Source organism: Pan troglodytes, chromosome X (assembly GCF_028858775.2).
Source record: "Pan troglodytes isolate AG18354 chromosome X, NHGRI_mPanTro3-v2.0_pri, whole genome shotgun sequence".
NCBI lineage: Eukaryota > Metazoa > Chordata > Mammalia > Primates > Hominidae > Pan > Pan troglodytes.
In genome coordinates this window covers 70394986-70407983 of record NC_072421.2, presented here as the reverse complement: position 1 = coordinate 70407983, position 12998 = coordinate 70394986, and the positions used below count along the sequence as shown (strand labels likewise).

The 12998-nt window shown below is 35.6% G+C and overlaps 1 protein-coding gene across 4 annotated transcripts in view; it reads left to right on the top strand.

Moving 5' to 3' along the window:
- PHKA1 (phosphorylase kinase regulatory subunit alpha 1) overlaps positions 1 to 12998 on the top strand; it is a 132560-nt gene that overhangs the window by 105535 nt on the left and 14027 nt on the right. For 2 of the 4 annotated variants that reach the window (XM_024353349.3, XM_016943716.4), the window contains 6 exons: positions 61 to 139; positions 280 to 409; positions 2455 to 2556; positions 3401 to 3516; positions 3645 to 3683; positions 12573 to 12743. In XM_024353349.3, coding sequence (XP_024209117.1) covers positions 61 to 139; positions 280 to 409; positions 2455 to 2556; positions 3401 to 3516; positions 3645 to 3683; positions 12573 to 12743 — 637 coding nt within the window. The remainder of the gene's footprint in view (positions 1 to 60; positions 140 to 279; positions 410 to 2454; positions 2557 to 3400; positions 3517 to 3644; positions 3684 to 12572; positions 12744 to 12998) is intronic. The other 2 variants (XM_016943718.4, XM_016943717.4) reach the window with 1 other exon arrangement.

Genomic DNA, 12998 nt, shown 5'->3' with positions numbered 1-12998 from the left:
AACATATTTAAGATTAAGTGGTTGTAGAATATTGTCTTTCTTTGCTGTCTTTTTCCTTAGACCTCTGCCCTATGAGGCGCTCACTCAGCTGATAGATGAAGCCAGTGAAGGGGATATGAGCATTTCAATCCTTACACAGGTGAGAAGAATTGTAAAGGCTAATCTGGTGACTGATATTTTAAAGTTTGTTTTCAATTGATCTAGCAATTTCCAAAGACAACAAAATAGGCATTGTGAGACCTAGGCCATTATTTTTGTCTATATCTACTCTGTGTGCAGGAAATAATGGTGTATCTAGCCATGTATATGCGAACCCAGCCTGGCCTCTTTGCTGAAATGTTTCGACTTCGAATTGGTCTGATCATACAAGTTATGGCAACAGAACTGGCCCACTCCCTTCGATGCTCAGGTACTTAATTCAGTAACTATTTTAGGTGGAATTCACTTTTGATGTAAGTTTATAGAGTTTGGAATAAGGAAAGAAAGAAAGCTAAAACATTTTTATCCATAGCTCAGAAGCTGGATATGGCAACCTTGTTCCCCTGTTAGTCACTATTTATGCAAGTCAAGGAGCTGATATGATGACACATTTGTCGATCAGTTCGCAGCTTCAGAATGCCATCTCCTGTGGGCTCTTCACTCCAAATCCCTCTTAACTTATCACTCTTTGCTAACTTCATTTCTCTAACTCTGGAGAGTACTTGAGTGTGACAGACAGAGTTGGGTTAAGATTTAGGCAGTGGAGCGTCTGTACACCAAGAATGAGTCACTACATCAGTGGATCATGGTGTCAGTATTCTGTCTAGTCACTATCATGATTGAATAAAGGAAGATGACATTTTCATTAACATCTATCTGACAAGACTCTCTTTGAAATTAACTATAGGTGTATTTGGCAAGATAAAAGTTTTAGTTAGAAGAATAGTTGGAGCCTGTGAAAGCTGTAGGGCAAAATGGTATAAAGTGTGAAGGGGAACAATGGACCCCTATGACATGACTCCTTATTCCATTAGTATTTGTTTGATTTCAACAAGAATTGCAAAATAATACAGATAGGGATGGCACAGAAAAATAAAATCAAAGTTGTAAAACTCAATTTTAGCCATTCTTTCTGTTAAATTTCCCCCAAAAGACTTTTAATCAAGCTGTTAACAAGTAGCTAAATTTATCAATTTGAGTCAAACCTAACTCAAACACATGAGATAATTTATGTTTAAGTAACCCTTTGACAGAAGAGAGCTAACAATTGTTTTATACCTACCATATGCCAGATACTGTGCTTTTTGCTTTAAGTTTACATATATTGTGTCATTTAATCCTTTCAAGAATCCTCTGGAGAAGAAGGTATTATTGTGTCACTTTTACCAATAAAGAAACTGAAACTCAAGAAGGTTAACTAACTTCCCCGAAGCAACATAGCTAGTAAATAGTGGAATTTGAGTCTGAGTCCACCTGATTGCAAATGATTTCTAGTTCAGTACATTGTTATAGATAAACATTATATAGTATAATTTTTTTTTTTGCGAGAGAGTGTGATTGCTCAATAATAAACCTCAATAAGGGATAAGCCCCTGAATATTCACTTTTCCTTAATTTAGCCTGTTATATTTCTTGTTTTCCTGTGGATTCATGAAAACCATGGCTCTTTATTCCTTATAGGATAAAGTCAAGATCCCTGGGTCTGATGTTTAATACCCTCAACAGTCTGGCCTTTATCTTCTACTCCCACAGTACTTCCCACTAATTTTGTCAGTTCCAGTCCTTGGAGATTGATGTCTCCATTGATTTCAAAGGCAATTATTGTCTATACCTCTCATTTGGCACATAGAATATGCAATGTTTTATTGTTTATCTTGTTTTCATGTTCCATCACTCCCAAAGAGATAGTCAGACTCAAGATTAGGTATCATGTCGTCATACCTGCTTGCACAAATGTTACTTAAAATGATGACCTGCATGTAGTCTACTTTTAATAAATGTGTGATGCTGATTAACATGTTCAAGTTATCCTCATATATTCATAATTTCATGGATTCAAATCTATCTCTTTTAAGTCTCTATTATTTCCAGGCTGAGAAGTTTTAATTATTTTAGTTTATCTGCATGTATACATTCATTGTCTTTCTCTGAATGACCTCCAGTTCCATTGTTCTTCTTTCATTCTTCCCACCTTCAAATAAAGATTTTACTAAGTACCCTAATGGTCTGGAAGCAGGGTGAAGAAGAAATCAATTACCTCACTAATCCACAAACTGGATAGTCAGTCCTTAAATAATTAAGAATCTATGGAAGTAAGAATACCTAAGCAGTAGGGTGCTATCAATTTATTTTGTAATTCTGTTCTTCCAATCAAGTGACTCAGAAATTCTAAGCAAGAAAAGAAATAGAGAAAATATAGAGAGGGCATGGCAGGCAAATTAGAAGTCCTTCTGTTCTAACATTTCTGCTGACTAGCTGAGGAAGCCACAGAGGGCCTGATGAATCTCAGTCCTTCGGCCATGAAGAATCTCCTGCATCACATTCTCAGCGGCAAGGAGTTTGGAGTGGAACGAAGCGGTGAGATTGAATAACTGCATTTTCATTTCATACTGTTTGGTTTAAGTGTCTCATAATTTAAAATGTTTTTCCTTCATCACAGGAACCTTTTTCCCCAAATAAATAAACTCCAATATATAAAACAGAAACCAAGCTGTCTTCTGGAACAAGATTTGGAAACCACTATATTTTTCCTTAAATGATATATCAACTAAGTGGATTGATTACTATCATGTTTCATTTTTAACTGTTTAATGCATTCCCTCACATTATCTTAAGCCTCCACTTTAGGACAACTAGCAACCCATATCATCTGAAACTTTCTTGTATTCTAATTGGCAATAATTCAGTAGCTCTTACAGTATTGTATTATGTGTATAGCTGCTTACAGTACTTCTAATGTAACCCTTCAACTTTAAACTCACAAATTAATAGTCCACCTACATTTGTGGTTTTGGTTGGATTTGGCATTGCGTACCTAAAGCAGCAGAGCAAATGAAAAGTGGTCATCTCTCATGCTCAACTTTCAAGGTTAGGGTAAGTAGATATATATGGTCAGATGGATGGATGTCAGACCTTAGAGTGGTAAAAGAAAGTTAAAAAGCAGTGCGTTTCAAGAAGGGTATCTTGCTAAAATGCACATTTTGATTCAGTAGATCTGGGGTGGGACCTGAGATTCTACTAACAAACTCGTAGGTGGTACTGATGCTGTTGGTCCATGGACCACATTTCAAATAGCAAGGTTATAGTTTTTAAATTAAGTTAAAAATAAGGATATATATGAAAGTTTTTTTTTAAATGTGATGGGGAAGAAATTGAACCTTATTATCCTCTCTCTTTCTCTGTAATCTCTCATACTACATAGTTCGTCCCACTGATTCAAATGTCAGTCCTGCTATTTCTATCCACGAGATTGGTGCTGTTGGAGCAACCAAAACAGAACGAACTGGGATCATGCAGTTAAAAAGTGAGATAAAGCAGGTAAGATACTACCTGGGAGATTAGCTGGGATATTGCCATGTTTCAGAACATTCTTTTGGAATCAGACTTTGTTGGGTCATTTATTTTGTTTCACATTCTGAGTTTAATTTGAGCCATTTATGTTTCAGGTGGAATTTCGTAGACTGTCAATCTCAGCTGAGAGTCAGGTGAAACAACTAGGGATCATTTAACATGGTTTAACTTACCTTTAGTTCTATATAACATGCATGAGCTCATGGCCTTTTTACAAATAAGATAACAAGTCATGGAGTAGATTGTTTGAATCGCCTTTATAACAGTCATTTTGCAGATAGCTTTCCTTTTTCTGGACCAAAGTACTTTGCTAATTTTAGAAGGAAAGTAACTTGCATCTGATAACAAGAAATTGAAGTTTCTCTTATTAGGACTGATGCAATTTTGGAATTAATTTTCTTTATAAAACAAGACTTAGACTTCAAGCAAAGAGTCTTTGCTTGGCCAGAGTTTAGGTGGGCTTCTCAACCTTTTCCTAGGCCCATTTGTGCACTTCCTTGTAAAATCCAGCTTTAGCAAGAGAACCCTGCTAAGTCAGTTTAGCCAGAAACTCCTATCCTCGATATCTTACCATCCTTGACATCTGATCAGGCTCCTCGTCTTCTACCACCCCCAGGTGATGTCCAATCACCCTGGCCTGTCTTCAGCAAAAATCCTGTTAAGATGGTTTAGCCAGAATCCTCCCTACCTCTGATGTTTCCCTCTTAGTAATTTTCCACCCCTTGGCTATAAATTCCCACTTGATTATGTTGTATTCAGAGGGGAGCCCAATCTCTCTCCCTTACTGCAAGACCTCATTGCAATGGTTCTGTACCTATTAACAATGGTCCTGAATAAAGTCTTCCTTACCGTGCTTTAACAAGTATCACTGAATAATTTTTTTCTTCAACAAGATGTAGAAAAGGTGCTGTGGACACATAGAGGGAGAAACATCTAAATCAGTCTGGGAGATAGTGGGAGTCACTAAATACCATGTTGTAGCCTCTTAATTTTTCCTGCAGGTGAGAATAGAGAGCGGTTGCTTTATACAAGGAAACAAAAGCTTCCATAGCTTCTTTTTAAAACTCTAGGAAGTCATGTGGTTTCAAGATCTCCAAGTTGAGAAATTACTGATTTGGCCTCTCCTAGAAGCACATTTTGTGAAAAGCTTAAAACTACTCCTCCTGTTTTCAGAATAGAATTATGATAGCTTGCAGTATTGAAACCCCCAGAAGAGAAGTGGTGAAATGGAAATTTGGAGTTTTGTTTTTAGTTTTCGTTTCTTTTTTTTAGCTTTTTAGCACTGGGGTCTCACTATGTTGTCCAGGCTGGAGTGCAGTGGCTATTAACAGGCACAAAATCCTGGATTCACGCAATCCTCCTACCTCAGTCACCAGAGTGGCTGGGACTAAGGCATGCCACCACCTTGCTATTTGGTTTTTTTAAAAGGAATTAGAAACCATTTAGGAAGACAATGAGCCAGTGCTTGAAGCTTAATTTGAGGTAACTTGAGTACACTCATCAAATACCCTATGGCATTTATATTTATGCAAGAATAAGTATGAAAATGGAGTAAGAAAGGGCCTTGTATTCACTTTACAGTTTTCTCGAATAATTTGAATAATCTGAATATTTTCCTATTTGAAACGTGAAAGAACTACATTCAGTACTGAATAGTACATTGGCATTATTTGTAAATAATCTTTGATTTGGTTGAGAGTTATTGGATAAACATTTTATAATTGTTGATAGTCACTCAGTATTACTTATAAGTTCATTATATATTTACAACTTGAAGTACATGTTCCCAGCTACATTAATATGATGTTGAGACTTGACCTACCCAGCTACATCATTTAAGTTTTTTCTACACATTCACTACCTATAGGTTTTCAAGGGAGCCAAAATCACTAGGACTATAATTTAGAGGATTGAGAGTCCTAAATTTGCATTACTTTCTTATTTCTAAATATTAACTTCCATCCTCACCTGCCTGTCTGGTATTTTGTATTGTTCTAAGCCATTTTTTCCCTATCACTCAAGAATGCCCTCTTTTCTGATTATGAAAAAAAAACATTATAAGGGTATTTTTATTTCTTTTCCCTTCACCATGGCTTCTAGAGTAAAGCTATTTCATCAGCTTTTTAATGATTATGTGCTGACTACATACTGAAATAGTCTGTATTTTTACTCCACTAGTGACTTAAAAGTACAAATAATTGTTTCCTGGCCTCATATCTTTTAAAATTTTATTTTCTCAATTTGTTCTCATAGTCCAGTGGTGGTCATCCCCTGGGTATAGATTTGATGTCACCGTCTTTTATGGTAACTGCTGTGATCTTCTCGTATATGCCATTCACATGTGCTTTGAATATGCTCTTATATAAATCATGACATATACTGGTTGATTAAAAAGAAAAAATTAATCAAGAATTAAAATAAGTATAAAGCAATTTCATATATGGGGGTGAATCTTTTCATTTATTTTCCAATAACATAGGGAAGGGAGTTCAACTCCAACCTCTTTGCGATTTCAGAAAACAAAATTCAATTTGCTAAGTATTGGTTAAGTATAAATTCTTGGTCCCACCCTAAGTACACAGAGTCAGAAAGACTGTGGATGAGGCCCAGTAATCTGTTTTATTTAGATGATTCTGATGCATTTTTAAGTTTGAAAGCCACTGGGTTAGCTTTTCTTCTGATTATGAATTCATTTAGTAAATATTAATTGAGTGCCAGTTTTGTGCCAGGCACTGTGAACAAAATGGATGTGGTCCTTGCCCTCATGAAGCTTACAATTTAGGAGGACTGACCTCTAATTAAATTTATTTGGTTTAAATCAAAGACTCATAATGGCCTATGATTTCAGATTTCTCAAGCTGAAGAGATTTAGGCTAGACAATTAACAAACAAAAAATGGAAAATTATTCGAAACAATATTAGTATTTTGGTTAACCTAAATCAAATACCCTGTAATGGACTAATAAGACTTGGCCAACTCTATCATATCCACACTAACATAGGACAGGGGTATAGAAGAAAATTTAAAAACTCAAAATGATTGATATTTGGCTTTGGAAAACAGTCTGAATTGTACTTTATCAGATCTATACCCTTTCTGGTTTGACCTCACAATCAACAGCCTAGGATCTTGGTGGTATAAACAAGACAATGAAGATAATTAAATGGCAGTTCATCTACTCAATAGATCAGTGCGATAGTCACTTGCCAATAGAAATGTTTGGGGGCTCTTTTCTTTTTTACATTGCATTGGTTGGTGATTTAGGCATTTGGCCCAAATTAAAACGTGAGAAGTTCTTTTCTCAGAAAATATTTCTGTTATCTTCTATCTTATATTCATTTCTGAATTTAAACTGTTAACCACTTTGCCCAATGTATTTTATCCTTTACTTAGTATAAGTTTTTCAAAGTTCATTATGTTTTAGCATGTATCAAAAGTTTATTTTTTTCATTGCTGAATAATATCCTACAAAATTAATGTACCACATTTTATTTATCCATTCATCAGTTGATGGACACCTGGATTGTTTCCACTTTTTGGCTGCTATGAATAATTCTACAATGAACCTTCATGCACAAGTTTTTGTATGGACAAATGTTTTCACTTCTCTCGGATATATATCTAGGAGTGGAAGTCCTGGGTCATATGGTAACTATGTGTCGCATTCTGAAGAACTGCCAGACATGTCCAAAAGGGCTGTACCATTTTACATTCCCACCAGCAGAGTATGAGAGTTCCAATTTCTTTACATCTTCACCAACCCTTACAATTGTCTTTTTTATTATAGCCATCCTGATGGGTGTGAACTGGTATCTCGTAGTGGTTTTGATTTGCATTGCCCTAATAGCTAATGATAGTGAGTGTCTTTTCATGTGCCCAATGGCCATTTGTTTATCTTCTTTAGAGAAATGTCAATTCACATTTGTACCTATTTTAATTTTTTTTGTCTTTTTATTGTTGAGTTGCAAGGATTCTTTATATATTCTGGATACAAGTCCCTTTTAAGATATAAAATTTGCAAATATTTCTCCCATCCTGTGGGTTGTCTTTTCACTCAATACCATTAAGTATTCTTCAAACAACAAAAATGTTTGATTTCCACAAAGTCCAGTTTGTCTATTTTTTCTTTTGTTAATCATGATGTTTTTGGTGTCATATCTAAGAAGACTTTGCCTAACCCAAGGTCACAAAGATTTATTCCTATTTGTGTTCTAAGGGTTTTATAGAGTTAGCTGTTATATTTAGGTCTATGATTATGTATGGAGGGATCCCCAAGATCACCCTCAGATTTAATGATTCACTAGGAAGACTCATAGGACTCAGCATATAGTCATACTCACTGCTACGGTTTATTACACCTAAAGGGTACAAGATGCATTGGGCACAGTGTAACTACAGTCAACAATAATTTATTGTACATTTTAAAATAATAAAAAGTATAATTGGGTTGTTTGTAACACAAAGGAAGGATAATTGCTTGAGATAATGGATACCCCTTTTACCCTGATGTGGTTATTATGCATTGTATGCCTGTAACAAAATGTCTCATATACCTCATAAATATATAAACCTACTATGTACCTACAAAAGTTAAAAAAAATTTAAAAGAGTCATTGGTCAAAGTCTAGGGAAAACAGACACAAGCTTCCAGAGTACTCTGTCAGTAGAGTCACCCTGCAATGAGTTGTGACAAGATGTCATTGCCAACCAAGGAAGCTCATAAAGACTCAGCACCCATTGTTCTTGTTGAGGGCTGGTCACGTAAATAGCCACTGTCTGGCGTGTATCAAAACTCTGGACTCCCAGAAAGAAAGCAAACGTTCAACATAAACCATAGCGTTTGTACAGTTTAGGCATGGTAAGCCACTGTTATTAGTTCTGGGAATGGTGAGAACTCTCCCAGAATCCAAGTTTCTAAGTTTCTAAATGCCAGCCAAGGGCCAACCTTGTAAGCAAGCCTTTCCAAGAATAGCAGTTCTGGCCTACTGTCTTAACTCTTTTCTGCACAATGGGCTTAATTTTTGTGTGTGGTATAAGGTAGAGTTCAACTTCATTCTTTTGCATGTGGATGTCACTGTTCCAGCACCATTTGTTGAAAAGGCTATTTTTCCCTCATTTAATTATCTTGGCGTCCTTGTTGAAAATTAATTGACCAAAATATAATGGTTTATTTTTGAACTCCCTGTTCTATTCCATCGATCTATATGTCCATCCTATACCAATATGACACAGTTTTGATAGTTTTGTAGTTTTGATAGCTTTAGAGTAAATTTTGAAATCAGGAAGTGTGAGCTCTCCAACTTCAGTCTTCTTTTTAAATATGAATGTTAGGATCAGCTTGTCAGTTTCTGCAAAGATCCCAGCTGGTATGTTGATAGAGATTGTATTCAGTCTGTACATCAGTTTTTGAAATATTGCCATCTTAATGATGTTAAGTCTTCTGACCCATGAATATGGAACTATATTTCAATTTATTTAGGTCTTTAATTTCTTTCAACATGTTTTATAGTTTTCAGAGTATTTGTTTTGGACTTCTTTTGTTAAATTTATTCCTACATATTTTGTTATTCTTAACGTTATTTTCAATGGAATTGTTTTCTTAATTTTATTTTAATATTGTTCATTGCTGCTGTTTACAAATACAACTAATTTTTTTATTATAGTAAGACATTTAACATGAGATCTATCCTTTAAAAAATTTTTAAGTGTACAATATAGTATCATTAACTATAGGCTTGATGTTGTACAGTAGATCTCTAGAACGTTTTCATCTTACATAACTGAAACTTTATACCCATTGAATAGCAAGTTCCTGTTTTCCCCTCTACCCAGCCCCTGACAACTACCGTTCTACTCTCTGCTTCTATGGGTTTGGCTGTTTCAGATACATTACATAACTGGAATCATACAGAATTTGTTCTTCTGTGACTGGCTTATTTCTCATAGCATAGTATCCTCCAGGTTCATCGACCCTGTCATATTTTGCAAAATTTCCTTCGTTTTTAAAGGCTGAATAATATTCCATTTTATGTATTACCAGATTTTCTTTTGCCATTCAGTTGTTAATATATATTTAGGTTGTTTTCATATCTTGACTATTGTGAATAATGCTGCATTTGAACATGGGCATGCAAATATCTCTTCAAGATTCTGACTTCAATTCTTTTGGATAAATATCCAGAAGTGGGATTGCTGAATCATATGGTAGTTCTATTTTAAATTTTTGAGGAACCTCCATAATGTGTTCCATAGCGGCTGCGCCATTTTACATTCCCAGCAACAGTGTACAAGGGTCCTAATGTCTTCACATTCTCACCAATACCTGTTATCTTTGGGTGTTTTTTTAACCATGGTCATCCTAACAGGTGTGAGGTGATAGCTCATTGTGGTTTGATCCGCATTTCCATGATGATTAGTGATGTTGAGCATCTTTACATGTGTGTGGTGGCTATTTGTATATCATCTTTGGTGAAATGTCTACTCAAGTAAAATTTAATTGATTTTTGTTATTGATCTTATATCATGAAACTTCACTGAACTCATTTATTAGTTGTAGTTGCTTGTTAGTGAATTCCTTAGAATTTTCTATATACAAGATATGTCATCTGCAAATAGTTTTTACCTCTTCCTTTCCAATCTGGATGCCTTTTATTTCTTTTCTTACTTGATCTCCCTGGTTCAGGCCCCCCATAAAATGTTGAATACAAGTGATAAGAGTGGACATTCTTGTCTTGTTCTGATCTTCGGGGGGAAAGCTTCAGTCTTCAACCACTCATTATGATGTTAGCTGTGGGTTGTTGTAGGAAAAAAATCTAAACTTTTATTAGATTGAGGAGGTTCCCTTCTGTTCCTAGTTTGTTGAGTGTTTTTATCATGAAGGTGTGTCGAATTTTGTTATGTGTTTTTTTCTGTATCTATTAAGATGATGCGTTTTTTATCTTTTATTCTGTTGATGTAGTGTATTACATTAATTGATGTTCAGATGTTAAAACAGCCTTGAATTTCTGGAATCAGTCCCACTTCCTAGTTTGTTGAGTGTTTTTATCATGAAGGTGTGTCGAATTTTGTTATGTGTTTTTTTCTGTATCTATTAAGATGATGCGTTTTTTATCTTTTATTCTGTTGATGTAGTGTATTACATTAATTGATGTTCAGATGTTAAAACAGCCTTGAATTTCTGGAATCAGTCCCACTTCATGTTGTATAATCCTTTTAGTATATCACTGAATTTGGTTTTCTAGTATTTCCTGGAGGATTTTCGCATCTATATTCATAAAGGATATTGGACTGTAGTTTTCTGGTGACATCTTTGTCTGATTTTGGTATCTGGGTAATATTGGCCTCATAGAATGACTTGGGAAGTGTTCCCTTCTCTTTTCTGGAAGAGATTGTGAAGAACTAGTATTAATTCCTCTTTAAATGTTTTGTAGAATTAACCAGTTAACCCATCTGTGCATGGGCTTTACTACTATGTGGTAACGTTTGTTTATTTGTTTGTTTGTTCATTTGAGACAGAGTCTAACGATATCACCCAAGGTGGTCTCAAACTCCGGGGCTCATGCAATCCTTCCGCCTCAGCCTCCCGAGTAGCTGGGAATACAGGCACAAGCCATATGCCCATGCACCACGAGCCAAGAACCCATACTTTGAAGGAAGTTTTGTACTTACTAATTTGATATATTTGTTTGTAATAGTTCTATTAAGATGTTATCTTTCTTTATGAGTTGGTTTGGGTAGTTTGTGTCTTTATAGGAATTTGTCTGTTTCATTGAGATTATGTAATTTGTCCGCATATGGCTGCGGATGGTATGCCCTTATAATCCTTTTTCTTTCTGAAGGTCAGAATTGAGGTCTTTATTTCCCCTTTTTTTCTTGGTCCTTCTATCTAATGATTTGTCTATTTTGTTGATATTTTCATAGGAAAAAATTGGGGATTCATATGCTTTCTCTATTGTGTTTCTAGTCTCTATTTCATTTCTTTCCACTCTAATCCTTATTATTTCCTTCCTTCTGCTTGCTTTCAATTTAGTTTGCTCTTCTTTCTTTATTGTCTTCAAATGGAAAGTTTGTTTGTTGATTTGAGACATTTATCCTTTCTTTAATATAGGCATTTATAACATAAATTGTTCGTTAAGTGCTGTTTTAACTGCATCCCGTAAGTTTTGCTATGTTGTGCTTTCGTTTTCATTCATTTCATTATTTTCTAATTTTGCTAGTGATTTTTTCCTTAATGCATTTATTATTTAGAAGTGTGTTAATTTCCACATTTGTAAATTTCCTTAATTTCTTTCGATTACTGACTTCTGTTGTGGTTAGAGAACATACTTCATATGATTTCAATTTTAAATTTATTATGGCTCATCTTATGGCCCATGAGGGCAACAAACTAAACCATGGACGAGCTACAAGTTTAACAGAGATAATCAGGTCAAGAGACAGCTAAGAATGTCCCAAATCATCAGTATTTTTATGACTTTTCTCATGTATCACCAGATTGCTTTCAAAAAGGATTGTACCAGCGTACAGCACTGCTAGCTACATATAAGTCTACTAGCTTCACTATAACCTCTTTGTCTTGGCTGCTTCACTTAATATTTGGTTTATAATTCTGCAGAGTAGGTTTATTGTTCACTATAAAGTTCAAAGACTTGGGCCGGGCGTGGTGGCTCACGCCTGTAATCCCAGCACTTTGGGAGGCCCAGGCGGGCGGATCATGAGGTCAGGAGATCAAGACCATCCTGGCTAACACGGTGAAACCCCGTCTCTACTAAAAATACAAAAAGTTAGCCGAGCATGGTGGCGGGCGCCTGTAGTCCTAGCTACTCGGGAGGCTGAGGCAGGAGAATGGCATGAACCCGGGAGGCAGAGCTTGCAGTGAGCCGAGATTGCGCCACGCCACTGCACTCCAGCCTGGGCGACAGAGCGAGACTCCATCTCAAAAAAAAAAAAAAAAAAGTTCAAAGACTTCATCATAGAAACAGAGATAACTTTTGATTTATGTTCTTTCCTCTCCTCTTCCAAGTCACCTGGAACCTCTATGACTCCAAGTAGTGGGTCCTTTCCTAGTGCATATGATCACCAGTCATCTAAAGATAGTCGTCAAGGTCAATGGCAACGCCGAAGAAGGCTGGATGGGGCACTGAATAGAGTTCCAGTTGGATTTTATCAGAAAGTATGGAAAGTTTTGCAGAAGGTGAGCATAATACATTGTTGATGTCTCATTTTTGCCCCTTGAAATTCTCAGTCTCCTTGGCAGAGATATGACATGACTGTAATATAATCACTGCAATTATGTAAAAGTCATAACTCAGATAGACAAAACCAAGAAGAAAACATAAAAATGAAACAGTTGATTTGTTATTGTGGCATTATTAATAATTTAGTCTCTTTCTATTATTGTTGCCATAGTCTTGTTTCTAAATTAGACTTTTAAAATCATCACCTCTCT